This window comes from Hemiscyllium ocellatum, chromosome 2 (genome assembly GCF_020745735.1).
Source record: "Hemiscyllium ocellatum isolate sHemOce1 chromosome 2, sHemOce1.pat.X.cur, whole genome shotgun sequence".
NCBI lineage: Eukaryota > Metazoa > Chordata > Chondrichthyes > Orectolobiformes > Hemiscylliidae > Hemiscyllium > Hemiscyllium ocellatum.
In genome coordinates, this window is record NC_083402.1 from 5,101,442 (window position 1) to 5,119,434 (window position 17,993).

The window sequence follows — 17,993 nt, forward strand, 5'->3', positions numbered from 1 at the left end:
TAGGCCTATACTCACAGGAATTTAGAATGAGGGGAGATCAAATTGAGGTATTCAAGATGATAGAAGGTGTGGATAAAATAGATGTGGAGCAGATACTTCCTCTTATGGGGAATTCTTGGAGGAGAGGTCATAGACTTAGGATAAGGGACAGCAAATTTAAGACTGAGTTAAGGAGAAACTCCTTCTCCCAAAGGGTTGTGAATCTGGGAGATTCCCTGCCCCAAAGTGCAGTGGAAGCTGGGACAGTGAGTACATTTAAGGAGGAGTTAGACAGATTGTTTTAAATTGGTAATGGCTTGAAGGAATGTGGAGAGAAGTCAGGAAAATGGGGATAAGGATCACATCAGCCATGATCAAATGGCGGAACAGACTGGATGGGCCGAATGGGTTCTGGATTAGAGGTGCTGGAAAAGCACAGCGGTTCAGGCAGCATCCAAGCATCTGCAGTCATTGTCTTTGCCTCAATGGGCTGAATGGCCTAATTCTGGTCCAATATCTTATGAACTTAGATCTTCCAGAGTGCTGTTCAATGTACCTCTCAACCAACCCCTTCAGCACATTACTCTTTGAGAAAACATGCTGTATACAAATTGGCCCATGAACTAGCCACATTGCACAGGTGACTACATGACAGCACGGTGGCTCAGGGCTTAACACTGCTGCCTCCCTGCACCAGGGTTCAGCTCCATTCAGGGGACGGTGTAGAGTTTGCACATTCATGTCTGCATGGGTTTCCTCCCACAGGTCAAAGACGTGTATGTCAGGTGGATTAGCCATGGGAACATGTGTTATTGGAGGGTCGGGGTGGACTCGATGGGCCAAACGGCCTACTTCCCCACTGCAGGGATTCTACTTTTTCCAAGAACATTACAACCGTAGAATGATCCCAGACAGAGCAAGGCCATTCAGCCCGTCAAGTGTGCGCCCTGAAGGAAGATTTCACCCTCTGCCACTTCCCAACCATCTCTCTCATCCTCCAAGTACTTCAATTCCAGATCACACCCACCTGAGTGCTGAGTGAAACCCACTCCCCCAAACCCTCGTGAACCTCACCTCCCTCACCCTCAGTACATTCCAGACCCTCACCCCTCGAGTGAACCTTGCCTCCCTCAGACAGTACATTCCAGATCCTCCCCCCTCGAGTGAGCCTCCCTCCCTCACCCTCAGACCGTACATTCCAGACTCTCCCCCCTCGAGTGAACCTTGCCTCCCTCACCCTCAGACCGTACATTCCAGACCCTCCCCCCTCGAGTGAGCCTCCCTCCCTCACCCTCAGACCGTACATTCCAGACTCTTCCCCCCTCAAGTGAACCTTGCCTCCCTCACCCTCAGACCGTACATTCCAGACCCTCCCTCCCTCACCCTCAGACAGTACACCTTGGACCCTGTTGCTGTGTTGTGCCTGTAATGGGGGTTGCTGCAGCTGTAAGGTGAAGGGGGATTGCTGGAAATGAAACAGCAGTTACAGCCTGGTTGGTTGTAAAATCAATCATGAGTTTATTTTCTTACAAAATGAATTGCTTTGTTAATTTTAATCCTTTAAGACTGCCACTAAGTGGCAAAAGGTGAACCATAATATTCAGTAATAGGTACTAGTGTGCATAATAGATACAGCCTAAAAAATAAATCTACAAAATCAGATGTGTGCAAATTTCTGATACAGTTTACACTCAATTCCAGATTCACAGAAGCTGCTGCACTTTGAACCACAGCTTTTCCCTCGTTCGCCCATTCACTCCACGTCACAGCACTCAGTGATCAACCAGCCGGAGGGGGAGGGGGAGGGAGAGAGAGAGAGCGCTCCTGCCACTCAGAGGGTTGGCAAAACCCAGTTAGCCTGAGGGGAACCCGGAACTGCCCACGGCTGCTTGCCAGCCCCTTCCGGAAGTCTCCGTCCACCGTAACCTGAAGGGCTGTTTCCCACAGAGGCAGCACTCAGCAGCAGGTTCACCAACTGCAGGGCTGTTCAGAACTGAGCCTGACTCTGTCCTTAGCATCATGGAACTCCAGCACAGTAAACCTCTCGCTACCCTCCTATACTGAGCTGCGTCTACACTGTCCGCTGTCAAACACTCCCTGGGCAGAGACAGAGCAAAGCTAACCCTCCCCCCCGTCCCTTCGGTCTCCCTTCACTGCTTTACTTTATCCCTCTCCTGGACAGCTCAGAAGCTACCACTCAGTGGGAAGGTATGTGTGCCCCGCGTCGTGCTGTGCCTCACCGTGTGTGGGATGGTTTGTACCCCTCAGCGTATAATCCAACTGAAGCTGGGCAGGAACCCCAATCTTTTCGCGTTCACCTGAAACCGACATCAGAAATCTGACAGAACGCTCTGTGCTAACCAGTGGGCCCCGCACATAACCGGAACAGCAGAAGGGCAGGCATCTCCAGCGCGGCTGGGAAATCTCAGGAAACATCCACAGCAAAGCCCTGAAAACAAGGGCTGCCATACCGATTCTGGAGAGAAGCTGGTAAAGCCGGAGCGTGGGCAATTGTAATTACCATTTAACCACACCCTGGAAAAGAGCACTTCCTCCTGGGCAGCAGCTCTTCCCCACTCCACAGGCACTGAGCTCAAACCCAGGATACCCAATCCACAACGTTCCTGCCAGGAAACCACCTTCAAACCGGAAACACCAAAGAGCTTAAGCTAACGTTCCCCAAACAGAGCAGTTTGAAACTGTGCAACTATCCGCAGGAGGAATCGTTCCTGTTTGAGATTGACAGAGAGCAGACAGAGCCACGCCAGTGAATGCTGCAGAATGGCCCACTGCTCTGCAGGGCTGTGAACTGGGCTGTGTCCCCTCACGCTGCACTGGCCCACCACCTCACTGGCAAACCTGCCCAGCTGCTCTGCTTACGACTCACACAGAGGGTGACAGTCAGGGAGAGGGAGGAGGCACAGAGGCTGGGGAGGGGGGAGAGGGAGGAGGCACAGAGGCTGGGGAGGGGGGAGAGGGAGGAGGCACAGAGGCTGGGGAGGGGGGAGAGGGAGGAGGCACAGAGGCTGGGGAGAGGGAGGGCAAACACTGAGACCCACTGTGACTCCTCATCCTTCTGTTATTGTAAGAGATGCAGCAAAGCAATGGATTCACATCAGCGTACAGACAGCTACAGCAAACTAAAGACAGAGCTCGCGAGTTACAGAGAGAGAGAGAGAGAGAGAGAGAAGGAGACACATTAGTAACTCTCAGCCTGACTGCTGACCCACACTGCCATTAGTAGCGTGCTGCCGAGGGGGAGCTAGAGGTTTGCAGGAAGATGTTTTGAAGCATGAATGTGTTTCTCCATGTTGCTTTGTGCATTGCTGGTCAGAGTTGATCGGACGGTAATGCAGAGGCAGAGTTGGCCATTACCGAGCCAGGAGTTTGATCAGGTTTGCGCACATCTCGAAGAATTCGATAATGTGGCTGCCGGGTCTCGGGCCCACCTCCGAGGGGAGGCCAGATTCCACCGAGCTCCCTGACCACGATGAGGTACCATCAGCCAGCTTCCCGGGGCAATCAGTGTCCGACTCCGTCCTGGAGCCACTCCGGTGGTAGCTGCTGATGGATCCGGAACGCCGAGGGGTAGTGCAGCCGGACTTGGGCTCATTCGCCTCATCCGCTGGATGGAGGATGGAGGAGGGGGAGGAGGAGATCAGGAGCAGGTTCCACACAGGACACCCACATCCCCCATCCCCCACCACCCCCCCACACCCCAAACATCACCCCCCCGCACCCTGAAAACATCGCCCCCCCACCCCGAAAACATCGCCACCCCCACCCCGAAAACATTACCCCCCTCCTGCACCCCAAAATCACCCCACAGCAACATGACCCCTGAAAACATCAACACCCCGCACCCCATCCCCTCCCGAAAACATCACCCCCACTGCACCCCGCCCCCCAAAAACATCATGCACTCCGTCCCCTCAGCAATACCTCTCCCATAATCACTGCCCCCCTCCATACCCTCCCTCTCAGTGCACTAGACCAGTCCCCTCTGACTGTCACATGGCCACGAGCCCCCTCCCCATCACACCCTGGAACAGGACTCCCCCCCCCCCCCCCCCTGCAGTGTTCCCCACCCTGAACACCCCCCTCCTCACAAAGGGAATCGGACTCTCTCCCTCTGCTATATCCCACCCTCTACCCCGCTCCCCACCACAGGCATCTCAACACACCCTCACCCCCACCCCCAGTGTGACCCCCCCCCCCTCCCTGGGCTCCCTCACCTTCGATGCTGCGGAAGTCCACCAGGTAGGTGCGGCTGTCCACCTGGTACAGCTGCACACTCATCTTGGAGAAGGTCCCCGAGCTGGGGTTCAGCCGGCGCACCCGCAGGTAATAGGGGTTCACCACCTGGGGCAAGGGTCAGGGGGCACCGAGGTCACACCAGAGGGGAGAGAGCAACAGGGTGGCAGAGGGACAGTGACGGGGGAGGGATGGTCAGGGGGAGGGAGAGGCAAATGATGGGGGGAGGGGGGGACGGGGATGGGGGAAATAGGGGAACATGAAAGGAGAAACAATAAACAAAAACACAGATCAGTCTGAGGCACTTCTCCTCCACCTCCCCCCTCCCCCGCTCCCTCTCTCCTCTCTCCCCCCGCCCTCCCTCCTCTCTCTCCCCCCCCCCCCTCCCCCGCCCTCCCTCCTCTCTCTCCCCCCTCCCCTCTCTCCCCCCTCCCTCCTCTCTCTCCCCCCTCCCCTCTCTCCCCCCTCCCTCCTCTCTCTCCCCCCCCTCTCTCTCCCCCCTCCCCTCTCTCTCCCCCCTCCCTCCTCTCTCTCCCCCCTCCCCCCGCTCTCCCTCCTCTCTCTCCCCCCCCCCCCCCCCCGCTCTCCCTCCTCTCCCTCCCCCCTCCCCCCGCTCTCCCTCCCCCCTCCCCCCGCTCTCCCTCCTCTCTCTCCCCCCTCCCCCCCGCTCTCCCTCCTCTCTCCCCCCTCCCTCCCCCCGCTCTCCCTCCCCGCTCTCCCTCCTCCCTCCCCCCGCTCTCCCTCCTCCCTCCCCCCGCTCTCCCTCCCCGCTCTCCCTCCCCCCGCTCTCCCTCCTCCCTCCCCCCACACTCCCTCCTCCCTCCCCCCACACTCCCTCCTCCCTCCCCCCACACTCCCTCCTCCCTCCCCCCACACTCCCTCCTCCCTCCCCCCACACTCCCTCCTCCCTCCCCCCACACTCCCTCCTCCCTCCCCCCACACTCCCTCCTCCCTCCCCCCACACTCCCTCCTCTCTCCCCCCACTCTCCCTCCTCTCTCCCCCCACTCTCCCTCCTCTCTCCCCCCACTCTCCCTCCTCTCTCCCCCCACTCTCCCTCCTCTCTCCCCCCACACTCCCTCCTCTCTCCCCCCACACTCCCTCCTCTCTCCCCCCACACTCCCTCCTCTCTCCCCCCACACTCCCCCCTCTCTCCCCCCACACTCCCCCCTCTCTCCCCCCACACTCCCCCCTCTCTCCCCCCACACTCCCCCCTTCCCCCCACACTCTTTTTTCTCCCCCCCACCCCGCTTGCTCTCCTTCCCCCCCCCACCCCCTCTCCCTCGTTCCCCCCCCCCCCCCCCCCCCCCCCCAGCATTCCCTGCTCCCTCACCTTCCACTCGTAGCCCAGCTGTTTCATGGCCCGGCACACCTCCGCCATGATGTCGTTGGGCCGGCTCTGGCTGCGGATTCCCAGGTGCCACTTGGCCCGCCGCACCCCGGGGTGTTTGGATTTCTGGGGGTTCAGCTCGTCTAGCGTGTGCCTGGACCTGGGCACAGGCTCCGCCACCAGGAAGGGGACCCGCTCAGGGTGGACCCTGGCCACAAAGTGCTGGTCATCCAGGAAGGAGGCACTGTCGGGGGGGCTGGAGGCCAGGTAGAAATCTTTGGCCTCATTCATGATGCGGCGGTTATCGATGATCAGGTGATAGGCCACCGCCAGTGGGTCCTGGTGGTTACGGCTGTACAGACAGTTCAGCACCTCCTCCTCACTGCACTCAAACTTCTCACACACCTCCTTTAGAGCTTCATCATCGATCATGCTGCTGCTGTAGGCTGGGTCCTCCGGGAACAGGTACTTGGGCAAATCCTGCTTGAACCACCCGTGCTCCCTGGAAGGACAGACAGTATTCCCTCAAAAGCACTGCCCCAGCACCAACCCTCAGGGCAGCTCAGCACCTGCGGGCAGCGCGGATATCACACACCAGTCACCTTCCAGCAGATCACGGGGATTTCAAACACAACTCCCCTCTCCTCGCTCCAACAGAGCCCCACCGAAAATTCCTCCCGCCGGAGTATTTCCCGCACTTTCCCAACCCCGGGATAATCCTGACAAGGCCCATGGGGGATCGCTAACTGACCTCCCTGGGAGACTCTGAGCTAGCAGGCAGATGGAACCCATCAGGGAGAAACTGCAGACGCTGGAGGTCAGAGTCGAGAGTGTGTTGCTGGAAAAGCACAGCAGGTCAGGCAGCCTCCGAGGAGCAGGAGAGTCAACATTTCAGGCATAAACCCATCTCCCGCTCACACCTGGTAAAGGGCTTATGCCCGAAACATCGACTCTCTTGCTCCTCGGATGCTGACCGACCTGCTGTGTTTTTCCAGCACCACTCTCTCAACCGAGTTGGAACTCATCAACTGAGCCCATTTGAAAGCAGAACCAGGGCCCTCATGTGGTACAGAGGTAGTGTCCCGACTTCTGAACCAGGAGACCACGGTGCACATCCCACCGGCTCCAGTGGTGCATTATAACGTCTCGGAACAAGGCAGTTTGAAGATATATCTATGCCATGGTTGTGCTGCCTTAGCAGGGCTGGGACCAGCCTACATGTACCAACAGGAATGGCTTTATTTGGGTGCTGAACAATAACGATGTCCTTCCCCAGTTGGGGCTCCTTCCGCTCCGACAAGAGACCCTCCTCACCGCGAGGCTGGGAATTCAGTGTCAGGAATGGGAAGGAGGGGGTCAGGACTGTCACTTCTCTCCACAGAGATATGAAAGCCTGGTGTGTGAGCTGCCCCCTAGTCGGAGATGGTGAAGGCTGGTGGAAATGTAACATCGTGGATGTTCAGGAGGTCTTTGGTAAGGTACCACATGTTAGGGGCACGGCGCGGGGGCCGCGTCCCGGCACAGCGCGGGGGCCGCGTCCCGGCACAGCTATGGGGGCCGCGTCCCGGCACAGCTATGGGGGCCGCGTCCCGGCACAGCTATGGGGGCCGCGTCCCGGCACAGCTATGGGGGCCGCGTCCCGGCACAGCTATGGGGGCCGCGTCCCGGCACAGCTATGGGGGCCGCGTCCCGGCACAGCTATGGGGGCCGCGTCCCGCACAGCTATGGGGGCCGCGTCCCGGCACAGCTATGGGGGCCGCGTCCCGGCACAGCTATGGGGGCCGCGTCCCGGCACAGCTATGGGGGCCGCGTCCCGGCACAGCTATGGGGGCCGCGTCCCGGCACAGCTATGGGGGCCGCGTCCCGGCACAGCTATGGGGGCCGCGTCCCGGCACAGCTATGGGGGCCGCGTCCCGGCACAGCTATGGGGGCCGCGTCCCGGCACAGCTATGGGGGCCGCGTCCCGGCACAGCTATGGGGGCCGCTTCAGGATCATGGGGGCATTTCCAGGCCAGCAACCTGTAGCCAGGGGCCACAATTCTCTTAGGTCAGTGACCTTTCAGCAGAGCAGCTTCGTTTACTGAGTGGATGGGCCGAGTGGCCTCCTCCTGCTCCGTCTTCCGGAGGTGGCTCAGTCACTAACCGGATATCCTTGATGGTGGTCCGTTTCATGGGGTCAACCTGCAGCATGTGTTTGAGGAGGCTGATGACAGACGGGTTGAGGTATTGCGGGGTGTAGAAGATCCCATCACAGATCTTCTTGAACAGCATGGGGACGTGATCGTCATCGAACGGGAGGGTACCACACAGCAGGGCGTACAGGATGACCCCACAGCTCCAGATATCCACCTCAGGCCCTGCATACAGTCTGGGGAGAGACAAGAGTCTGGGTTAGAGAGGTGCTGGAAGAGCACAGCAGTTCAGGCAGCATCCGAGGAGCAGGAACATCCACGTTTCGGGCAAAAGCCCTTCATCAGGAATAAAGGCGGAGAGCCTGAAGGGTGGAGAGATAAGGTAGAGGAGGGTGGGGGTGGGGAGAGAGTAGCATAGAGTACAATGGGTGAGTGGGGGAGGGGATGAAGGTGATAGGTCGGGGGCGGGGGGGGTGGAGTGGATAGGTGGAAAAGGAGATAGGCAGGTAGGACAAGTCATGGGGACAGTGCTGAGCTGGAAGTTTGGAACTAGGGTGAGGTGGGGGAAGGGGAAATGAGGAAGCTGTTGAAGTCCACATTGATGCCCTGGGGTTGAAGTGTTCCGAGGCGGAAGATGAGGCGTTCTTCCTCCAGGCGTCTGGTGGTGAGGGAGCGGCGGTGAAGGAGGCCCAGGACCTCCATGTCCTCGGCAGAGTGGGAGGGGGAGTTGAAATGTTGGGCCACGGGGCGGTGTGGTTGATTGGTGCGGGTGTCCCGGAGATGTTCCCTAAAGCGCTCTGCTAGGAGGCGCCCAGTCTCCCCAATGTAGAGGAGACCGCATCGGGAGCAACGGATACAATAAATGATATTAGTGGATGTGCAGGTAAAACTTTGATGGATGTGGAAGGCTCCTTTAGGGCCTTGGATAGAGGTGAGGGAGAAGGTGTGGGCACAGGTTTTACAGTTCCTGCAGTGGCAGGGGAAAGTGCCAGGATGGGAGGGTGGGTTGTAGGGGGGCGTGGACCTGACCAGGTAGTCACGGAGGGAACGGTCTTTGCGGAAGGTGGAAAGGGGTGGGGAGGGAAATATATCCCTGGTGGTGGGGTCCGTTTGGAGGTGGCGGAAATGTCGGCGGATGATTTGGTTTATGCGAAGGTTTGTAGGGTGGAAGGTGAGCACCAGGGGCGTTCTGTCCTTGTTACGGTTGGAGGAGTGGGGTCTGAGGGCGGAGGTGCGGGATGTGGACGAGATGTCTGCAGTCATTATTTTTACCTGGGGAGAGCCAACACAGATGCAACACTGCTCAGTCACTCAACACTGCCCCAAACACCCAACCCACTGCCAAGTGCTCCCAGGCTGCACTAACACAGGCAGGCGCGCGCGCGCACACACACACACACACACACGCCTTCACCTTCACAGGCTGCCTGCATTCCCCGGATCAGTGCGTCCAGGAACCACAACAGGAGAAATCTTCCATCTGCTATTCCAGCCCACTCTCCTATCCTGTCAGCAGAGGATCATCATTCTGAACCCAGCCCACACACAAACTCACACTCCACAGCCCTGAGAAACCTCCCTCTCCGCCCTGAACACCCACACACTCAGATGGGAATGAGAAACAATTCCAACCTGCTGCGATTTCACAGATTCAAAACAACTCGGGTCATTTGTTCCAGATAACGCTTCACCTTCACCAGAGTCAGGCCCTCACCTGCACAGACACAGGCTGCATCCCGGGCGCGGGGGCGCGCACACACTCACACACGGGTGCGCACACTTCCAGACACACGGGGACGCGCGCACACTTCCAGACACACGGGGACGCGCGCACACTCCAAGACACGCGCGGCCGCGCACTCTCCCAGACACGCACGCTCCCAGACACGCGCGGGCGCGCACTCTCCCAGACACGCACGCTCCCAGACACGAGCGGGCGCGCACTCTCCCAGACACGCACGCTCCCAGACAGGCACGCTCCCAGACACGCGCGGGTGCGCACGCTCCCAGACACGCGCGGGCACGCACACTCTCCCAGACACGCACACTCTCCCAGACACGCGCGGGCACGCGCACTCTCCCAGACACGCGCACTCTCCCAGACACGCACACTCTCCCAGACACGCACACTCTCCCAGACACGCGCGGGCACGCACACTCTCCCAGACACGCGCGGGCACGCACACTCTCCCAGACACGCACACTCTCGCAGACACGCGCGGGCACGCACACTCTCCCAGACACGCACACTCTCCCAGACACGCGCGGGCACGCACACTCTCCCAGACACGCACACTCTCCCAGACACGCGCAGGCACGCACACTCTCCCAGACACGCACACTCTCCCAGACACGCGCGGGCACGCACACTCTCCCAGACACGCACACTCTCCCAGACACGCACACTCTCCCAGACACGCGCGGGCACGCACACTCTCCCAGACACGCACACTCTCCCAGACACGCGCAGGCACGCACACTCTCCCAGACACGCGCGGGCACGCACACTCTCCCAGACACGCGCAGGCACGCACACTCTCCCAGACACGCACACTCTCCCAGACACGCACACTCTCCCAGACACGCGCGGGCACGCACACTCTCCCAGACACGCGCGGGCACGCACACTCTCCCAGACACGCGCGGGCACGCACACTCTCCCAGACACGCGCGGGCACACACACTCTCCCAGACACGCACACTCTCCCAGACACGCGCGGGCACGCACACTCTCCCAGACACGCACACTCTCCCAGACACGCGCGGGCACGCACACTCTCCCAGACACGCGCGGGCACGCACACTCTCCCAGACACGCACACTCTCCCAGACACGCGCGGGCACGCACACTCTCCCAGACACGCGCAGGCACGCACACTCTCCCAGACACGCGCAGGCACGCACACTCTCCCAGACACGCGCGGGCACGCACACTCTCCCAGACACGCACTCTCCCAGACACGCGCGGGCACGCACACTCTTCCAGACACGCACACGCTCCCAGACACGCGCGGGCACGCACACTCTCCCAGACACGCACACGCTCCCAGACACGCGCGGGCACGCACACTCTCCCAGACACGCACACGCTCCCAGACACGCGCGGGCACGCACACTCTCCCAGACACGCACACGCTCCCAGACACGCACACTCTCCCAGACACGCGCGGGCACGCACACTCTCCCAGACACGCACACGCTCCCAGACACGCGCGGGCACGCACACTCTCCCAGACACGCTCGGGCACGCACACTCTCCCAGACACGCGCGGGCACGCACACTCTCCCAGACACGCACACTCTCCCAGACACGCGCGGGCACGCACACGCTCCCAGACACGCACACGCTCCCAGACACGCGCAGGCACGCACACTCTCCCAGACACGCGCGGGCACGCACACTCTCCCGGGCACGCACACTCTCCCGGGCACGCGCGGGCACGCACACTCTCCCAGACACGCGCGGGCACGCACACTCTCCCAGACACGCCCGGGCACGCACACTCTCCCGGGCACGCACACTCTCCCGGGCACGCACACTCTCCCGGGCACGCACACTCTCCCAGACACGCGCGGGCACGCACACGCTCCCAGACACGCGCGGGCACGCACACGCTCCCAGACACGCACACGCTCCCAGACACGCGCGGGCACGCACACTCTCCCAGACACGCACACGCTCCCAGACACGCGCGGGCACGCACACGCTCCCAGACACGCACACGCTCCCAGACACGCACGGGCACGCACACTCTCCCAGACACGCGCAGGCACGCACACGCTCCCAGACACGCGCGGGCACGCACACGCTCCCAGACACGCGCGGGCACGCACACGCTCCCAGACACGCACACGCTCCCAGACACGCGCGGGCACGCACACTTTCCCAGACACGCACACGCTCCCGGGCACGCACACTCTCCCAGACACGCACACTCTCCCAGACACGCGCGGGCACGCACACTCTCCCAGACACGCGCGGGCACGCACACTCTCCCAGACACGCACCCTCTCCCAGACACGCACCCTCTCCCAGACACGCACCCTCTCCCAGACACGCACCCTCTCCCAGACACGCGCGGGCACGCACACTCTCCCAGATACACGCGCGGGCACGCACCCTCTCCCAGACACGCACCCTCTCCCAGACACGCACCCTCTCCCAGACACGCACCCTCTCCCAGACACGCACCCTCTCCCAGACACGCACCCTCTCCCAGACACGCGCGGGCACGCACACTCTCCCAGATACACGCGCGGGCACGCACACTCTCCCAGACACGAGCGGGCACGCACACTCTCCCAGACACGCACACTCTCCCAGACACGCGCGGGCACGCACACTCTCCCAGACACGCGCTGGCACGCACACTCTCCCAGACACGCACACTCTCCCAGACACGCGCGGGCACGCACACTCTCCCAGACACGCACACTCTCCCAGACACGCGCGGGCACGCACACTCTCCCAGACACGCACACTCTCCCAGACACGCACACTCCCAGACACGCGCGGGCACGCGCACACTCCCAGACACGCGCGGGCACGCGCACACTCCCAGACACGCGCGGGCACGCGCACACTCCCAGACACGTGCGGGCACGCGCACACTCCCAGACACGCGCGGGCACGCGCACACTCCCAGACACGCACGGGCACACACACTCCCAGACACACGTGGGCACACACACTCCCAGACACACGTGGGCACACACACTCCCAGACACACGTGGGCACACACACTCCCAGACACACGTGGGCACACACACTCCCAGACACACGTGGGCACACACACTCCCAGACACGCGCAGCCGCACTACTTGCTCACATGCACTGTTTGCTGAGAATGGCCCCAGGGGATATCTCTCTGTAACGTGGATGCTGAAACACTGGTTCACTTGGGGCTGGAGGGGGGGCCTCTGAGATCCTGTCAGGGCTAGGTGCGGATTCGGGGGAGAGTATGTACACCTTTTGCACAGGATATGCTGACTGTACCTTCCTGAAATAACCTCGGGGGCAGCGTAGTTAGGGGAGCCACAGCTTGTGCGCAGGAACTCTCCGTCTGACATCATGTTCGAGAGGCCTGGTCAGAGGGGGAAAATGGGAAACAGGTTAGCTCAGGGTCACACTGTCACAGCACAGGGAGAGAACACACGTCAGCACCGGGCGGGGCCGGTATTCGGGGAGCCGTGTCCAGGCCGTCCCCACGGTAAAACATCTGCTTCTTACTGACTGCTTCACTGTTAGAGAGCGGCTCAACTCAGTCCCTTCCTGAGTCAGAGAGAGGCAGGCGGCAAAACCGCACTGTGTGGGGTAAACGGGTATTAGTGAGGAGCACAGCAAGATCCCACAGACAGCGATCTGGATAATGACCAGGTGATGTGTGAAAAGCTGATGTGGATTCAGGGGATACTGCTGAACAGGTCACCCTTCTGCAAAGTATTGCCAGGCGGTCAGTTTCGGTGATCTGGTCAGAAAGCCAGCACCTCCGACAGAGCACCGCCGCCTCAGTATTCCAGCCGCTCCCAGGCTGAGGCTTCTGGGGCGAGGGGAGAAAGTGAGACCTCGTGCCTCAGACTGTCCGGGTTACTGACTGTTCACCCAGAGCCAGAACGCAGAGGGGTGGGGGCTGGCGCTGTCAGGGGTGGAAACAGGCCAGAAACGCGAGGGTTCGGCCATCAGGAGGTCCTTACCGAAGTCAGCGATTTTGGCATTCATCTGGGCATCGAGCAGCACGTTCTCCGGTTTCAGGTCCCGGTGCACCACCATGTGCCGGTGACAGTAATCCACTGCCGAGATGATCTGCTGGAATAGACGCCGGCTCTCCTTCTCATCCAACTGCACAGACAGCACAGCCCACTGTAAGGTCAGAGTCAACAGGCACCCAACAAAGACCCTGAACCGAAAGGCGCTGCTCACCCCCCCTTCCCCCACCCCCAGTGCCCCTCCCTCAGCTCCCAATGCTGCTCCACTAAGGGTAAGCCCAGTGTGAGGCACTACGCTGGAAATTCGGCCAAGGAAGGCATCACTGCACTGAAGCAGACACACACCTTCCAACTGCAGAGTGCCTGGGAGCCCAAAATAAAACTGAAAAGGACTACAAGGTGCTGGGCATCAGAAACCAAAAAACTCAGTAGATCTGGCAGCACCTGTGGAGAGAAATCAGGTTTCAGGTCGAGTGACCCTTCTTTCGGGGGGTCAGTTGGCATCCAGTGGGAGGTTAATCCCCAGGCACCACAGTCTGTGTGTACACTACCCCAGAGCACTGGCTGATGCCCTCACCTTGCCATTCTTACAGATGTAGTCAAAGAGCTCCCCACCCGACACGTATTCCATCACCATGAAAATATCTGTCGGCGTACTGATCACCTGGTACCTGAGGGAGGGAAAGGTCAACAGGTGAGAGAGCTCATTCTCACCTTCACACAGACAGTGACATCTCTGCTACATGCGAGATCCTGAAAGGGCTTTCCCGAGCGGAACCTGAGAGGGGGCTTCTCGAACACAGGGTCAAGGGTCAGTCATTTTGGACTGAGATGAGGAGAAATCCCTTCTTTCAGAGACTGGGACACCTTTAGAATGGCCTGCCCCACAGATTCCACGTTTGATGATGTTTACGGCTGGGACGGACACTCTTTAATGGCTGTGTTGAGTGCTGGAGCAGTTCGGATGGACAGAATGGTCTTACTGCTGGCGTGTTTTAACAGGGCTGTGCCTCCAGTTGCTGGGACGTTGTGTCAGGGTGTGGACGCCACCTCCCCAGCCAGTACAAAGTCTTTCCAGAACCAGGCATTAGCTCCCTGAAACCATGTGACATAGGGGCAGCAGCAGGCCATTCGGCCCATCGAATCTGCTCCCCCATTCAGTGGGACTGTGGCTGATCTGATCATCCCTCAACCCCACTTTCCTGCCTTTCCCCCATAACCCTCGATCCCCTTCCTGACTAAAACTCTCTTCTCTTGCAGCCTTGACTATTTGGAATGACCCAGCCTTGACAGCGCTGTGGTGGGGAGCTCCACCGATACACTCCCCTCTGGGGGAACCAACTGGTCCTGTTTTAAATGGGTGAGGCCTTAATCTGAGATGATACCCTCTCGTCCTAGACTCTCCCTCAAGGGGAGGCAGCGTTCCCACATCCACTGTGTCAAGTCCCCTCACAATCCTGTACGTTTCAATAAGGCCATACCCCATTGTTCTAAACTCCAGTAAGCACAGGCCCAGCCTCTCCGCTTAAAACACCCCCTCCATCCCCAGAATTAACAAGAGTGGTCTCTGGACTTTTCCAACAGCAGCATATCTTTCCTCAGTTAAGAGACCGAAAACCGCTCACACTGTGGCCTGACGTCTGCCTTGTATAATTTTAGCAAAACTGTCTGATTTTTATACAGAACCTGGATGCTGGCTTTTGTATGTGCAAGGATTCTGAAATGCCTCAGGTCTGTAGCCTTCCACAGTCTTTCTCCATTTAAATGCCATTTAACTCCTCCAGGCTTCCTGTCAAAGTGCATAATCTCACGTTTACCCATATTATACTCTACCTTCCAAAGTTCTGCCAGTTCACTTAACCGGTCTTTATCCCGGTGTGTTATCCTCACTCCATGCCTTCCCAGATATTCTCCTGTCATCCACAAACTCCACGGACTTCCCTCATCCCAGTCATTAATATTTATCGTTAATCATTGTGGCCCCAGCACTGACCCCTGCAGCTCTCCCCTAGTTACAGATTGTCATCCTGAAAATGCCCCCTTTATCTCAACCCTCTGTTTTCTGTCAGTTAGCCAATCCTCTATCCATGTTAATATACTGTCCCCGACACCATGGGCTCTTATTAAGTTGCCTAATGTGTGGCACCTTATTGAGCACCTTCTGAGAATCCAAATCTATTACACCCACTGCTCCCCCTTTATCCATCCGGCTTGTTCCCTCCTCAAAGAATTCTAGTAAATCTGTCAGGTGTGATTTCCCCTTTGTGAACCCACGCTGACCCTGCGTGATCAGACTCTGTATTTCCCAATGCCCTGCTCATCCATCCTTTAGAATAGGCTCTAACATTGTCCCAGTAACAGGCGGTAAGCTCACTGGCCTGTAGTTACCTGTTTTTCAATCTCCTCCCCCTCTGGAAATAAAAGGTCTCACACTGATAGTTTCCCAGAAGCCAAGGATTCCCGGAAGGTTATGACCATAGAACATAGAACAATACAGCACAGAACAGGCCCTTCGGCCCACGATGTTGTGCCATACATTTGTCCTAGCTTAAGCACCTATCCATGTACCTATCCAATTGCTGCTTAAAGGTCACCAATGATTCTGACTCTGCCATTCCCACAGGCAGCGCATTCCATGCCCCCCCCCCCCCCCACTCTATGGGTAAAGAACCCACCCCTGACATCTCCCATATACCTTCCACCCTTCACCTTAAATTTATGTCCCCTTGTAACACTCTGTTGTACCAGGGAAAAAGTTTCTGACCGTCTACTCTATCTAATCCTCTGATCATCTTATAAACCTCTATCAAGTCACCCCTCATCCTTCGCCGTTCCAACGAGAAAAGGCCGAGAATTCTCAACCTATCCTCGTACGACCTATTCTCCATTCCAGGCAACAGCCTGGTAAATCTCCTCTGCACCCTCTCCAAAGCTTCCACATCTTTCCTAAAGTGAGGTGATCAGAACTGCACACAGTACTCCAAATGTGGCCTTACCAAGGTCCTGTACAGCTGCAACATCACCTCACGACTCTTGAATTCAATCCCTCTGCTAATGAACGCTAATACACCATAGGCCTTCTTACAAGCTCTATCCACCTGAGTGACAACTTTCAAAGATCTATGTACATAGACCCCAAGATCCCTCTGTTCCTCCACCTGACTAAGAACCCTACCGTTAACCCTGTATTCCGCATTCTTATTTGTTCTTCCAAAATGGACAACCTCACACTTGGCAGGGTTGAACTCCATCTGCCACTCCTCAGCCCAGCTCTGCATCATATCTAAGTCCCTTTGCAGCTGACAACAGCCCTCCTCACTATCCACAACTCCACCAGTGGACCCACTAGCTCCTTTATTATCCCAGTATTGGTCTTTCACCCCCATGAGGGTTCCGAGCACATTTTCTCTGCTGATAGTTGCTGTATTTATTTCCCCTCCTCCTTTGCGCATGAAATAGTTAGTAATGTTGGGATGCTAGTCCTATCTTTCGCTGCACAGACTGATGTAGAGTATTTATTCAGCCCCTCTGCCATGTCCTTGTTCCCCATTATTATTCCCCCAGCCTCAGTCTCCAAGGGACCTGTGCTCTTCCTTCCCTTTTCTCTTCTATTTATTCGTGGGGATGAGGACCATCGCTGGCTGGGCCCAGCATTTACTGCCCATCCCTAATCACCCAGGGGGCAGTTAAGGGTCAACCCCGTTGCTGTGGGTCTGGAGTCACGTGTAGGCCAGACCAGGTAAAGGTGGCAGATTCCTTCCCTAAAGGACATGAGTGACCCAGATAGGTTTCACAACAATTAACACTGGCTTCATGGTCATCATTTAATCACTTAATTCCACCAACGGCCATGGCAGGGTTTTAGCTTCAATCCCCAGAACATTATCCGGGTCTCTCCTGAAGAAGGGCTTATGCCCTAAACGTCGAATTTCCTGCCCCTTGGATGCTGCCTGACCTGCTGCGCTTTTCCAGCAACACATTTTCAGCTCTGGGTTAACAGCCACCTACACACAAGGCCATCCCCCCTTCCTTTTTATATATTTAAAGGAGCTCTTGCAGTACGTGTCCATCCTTCTGAAGGGTGTTGACATTGATGAAGCAATGACAACGTCCCATGCCCCATGTTTTGGTGTTCGGCCAGTGCAGACATGGCTGTGCTGCAGGAGGTGAGGATTGGAGCTAATGGATGCAAAATCTCCCTGACCAACCTGACCGTCAGCAGAAACTGTGCCAGGAGATGGAGAAGGATCAGGGAGGGGACGGAAGCTAACAGCTCTCTCAGTAACACGGGTCAGGGACCCCCCCCAACCCCCACCACTTACAGCTTGATGATGTGTGGGTGCCGGAAGAGTTTGAGGTTCTGGATCTCCCGGCGGATCTTCCCAACAACATCGAGGCTGCGAATCTTCTGGCGGTTCAGGATTTTCACCGCAACCTTGTGCTGGGTCAGCTCGTGCATCCCCACTGAGGGAGAGAAAGAGGGGACATGAGAAAGAGGGGGCCGGGGTGGGGGGAGAGGGGGGGGGGGGAGAAACGGTGAGAGAGAGAGAGAGAGAGAGAGAGAGAGGGGAGGATGGGGAGAGAGAGAGAGGGG

The 17,993-nt window shown here is 58.3% G+C and overlaps 1 protein-coding gene across 1 annotated transcript; it reads right to left on the minus strand.

Moving 5' to 3' along the window:
• Positions 1 to 1,508: 1,508 nt before the first annotated feature.
• On the minus strand, positions 1,509 to 17,861 carry prkaa1 (protein kinase, AMP-activated, alpha 1 catalytic subunit). The gene is made up of 8 exons (XM_060834223.1): positions 17,722 to 17,861; positions 13,977 to 14,070; positions 13,388 to 13,532; positions 12,690 to 12,777; positions 7,705 to 7,929; positions 5,565 to 6,063; positions 4,215 to 4,341; positions 1,509 to 3,604 (listed from the first exon to the last, which is right to left on the minus strand). Exons 1-8 carry the CDS (start codon positions 17,856 to 17,858, stop codon positions 3,351 to 3,353), a joined length of 1,569 nt encoding a protein of 522 aa, XP_060690206.1. The 5' UTR covers positions 17,859 to 17,861; the 3' UTR covers positions 1,509 to 3,350.
• Positions 17,862 to 17,993: the final 132 nt, after the last annotated feature.

Coding starts and splice junctions, on each gene's coding strand:
- prkaa1 (XM_060834223.1), bottom strand. CDS start 17,858: ATGCACGAGCTGACCCAGCACAAGGTTGCGGTGAAAATCCTGAACCGC. Junction 13,533..13,976: donor ACATCTGTAAGAATGGCAAG/GTGAGGGCATCA, acceptor CTGTCTGTGCAG/TTGGATGAGAAGGAGAGCCG. Junction 7,930..12,689: donor CCCGAGGTTATTTCAGGAAG/GTACAGTCAGCA, acceptor GTCTCTCCCCAG/ACTGTATGCAGGGCCTGAGG.